This window comes from Capricornis sumatraensis, chromosome 6 (genome assembly GCF_032405125.1).
Source record: "Capricornis sumatraensis isolate serow.1 chromosome 6, serow.2, whole genome shotgun sequence".
Taxonomy (NCBI): Eukaryota; Metazoa; Chordata; class Mammalia; order Artiodactyla; family Bovidae; genus Capricornis; species Capricornis sumatraensis.
Window position 1 is genome coordinate 31,437,408 of NC_091074.1, and position 1,559 is coordinate 31,438,966.

Consider the following 1,559-nt stretch of genomic DNA (forward strand, 5'->3'; position numbering starts at 1 on the left):
ATAAACTGCATGTATTATATTTAAATCATACATATATCATGTGTTTATTGTTCATCAACTTAGTTTAATATTATTCTCTTTCAGAGAGAAAAAAATTGGTATCTTTTTAAAAATCATAAACTGCAAGTATTATTGTTTGGTAATAGCAGATTTGAGAATTAAACCTAATTCTTATGAAAAAGAAAACTGTTACAAACAAGGCCTCCTCTCCACAAATCTCATAATATGAAAAGAAAAAAAGAAGAGAAATCTTTTCAAAATGAAAGAATCCTATAACAATCTAGTTCAAAATATTTGGCTTATATTTTTCTTTAACATTCAGCAATTCAGAGAAACTTTAAATAACGTTAGAAATTCTCAGGTTCTATATCTTTTTTCCCCATGGTATATATAAATTAAAATAGCAAGGAGCTTAAAGAAAAAGAGTTTTAGAGGCAACTAATAATTCAAATGACATGAGAAAACTGAAAGGGAGACCTGAAAGTGGGAAATTCCTCTCAGATAGAAAGAATGGACAGCCACCCTGTATAAGTAGCCCACACTCAAGGAGGAAGGACATTCACTCTGCAAACTCTTGAAGACTCAGCTTCAGCACCTACTAGCAGAACAGGCAGCCCTGGGCCTGATTTCACCATGACCTACCGGTGCCTCCTCCAGATGGTTCTCCTGCTGTGTCTCTCCACCACAGCTCTTTGCAGGAGCTACAGCTTGCTTCGATTCCAACAAGGGCGGAGCCTTGAGGTGTGCCAGAAACTCCTGTGGCAGTTACCTTCAACTCCTCAACATTGCCTCGAGTTCAGGATGGACTTCCAGATGCCTGAGGAGATGAAGCAAGCACAGCAGTTCCAGAAGGAAGATGCCGTATTGGTCATGTATGAGATGCTCCAGCAGATCTTCAATATTCTCACCAGAGATTTCTCCAGCACTGGCTGGTCTGACACCATCATTGAGCACCTCCTTGTGGAACTCTATGGGCAGATGAATCGTCTGGAGCCAATCCAGAAGGAAATAATGCAGAAGCAAACCTCCACTACGGGAGACACGACTGTTCTTCACCTGCAGAAATATTACTTCAACCTCGTGCAGTACCTGAAGTCCAAGGAGTACAACAGGTGTGCCTGGACAGTCGTGCAAGTGCAATTGCTCAGGAACTTCTCTTTCCTGAAGAGCCTAACAGGTTACCTCCGTGATTGAACATCTCCCACCTGTGGCTCTGGGAAGGGACAATGTGACTTTGAGGTGAGACTCTTCAGCAGCAGAGGCTCTTGAGGTAAATGTCGATGCAATGCACTGGATTTCAATGGACAGTTAAAGACTAAGTTGTTTTTAAATTGATTTATGCATTATTTATTTATTTAAACTTTTATATGGGAAATAAATTATTTATGAAACAAAAGTCAATGTGGCAGTTTCAATGTCAACTTGATTTTTGTGACAACACATATTAAAAATTGCAGAGCACCTTGGAGACATTCATTGCAAAACAAGCCTGCAGAGTAGTCGAGTTTCTGGCCCCTGCCTTTGAGGAATTTAAAATACAAGGAAGCTGTGTGGGATGT

The 1,559-nt window shown here is 39.8% G+C and overlaps 1 protein-coding gene across 1 annotated transcript; it reads left to right on the forward strand.

The window, feature by feature from the left end:
* Nucleotides 1-633: 633 nt before the first annotated feature.
* On the forward strand, nt 634-1,194 carry LOC138081400 (interferon beta-2-like). The gene has a single exon (XM_068974544.1). It carries the CDS (start codon nt 634-636, stop codon nt 1,192-1,194), a length of 561 nt encoding a protein of 186 aa, XP_068830645.1.
* Nucleotides 1,195-1,559: the final 365 nt, after the last annotated feature.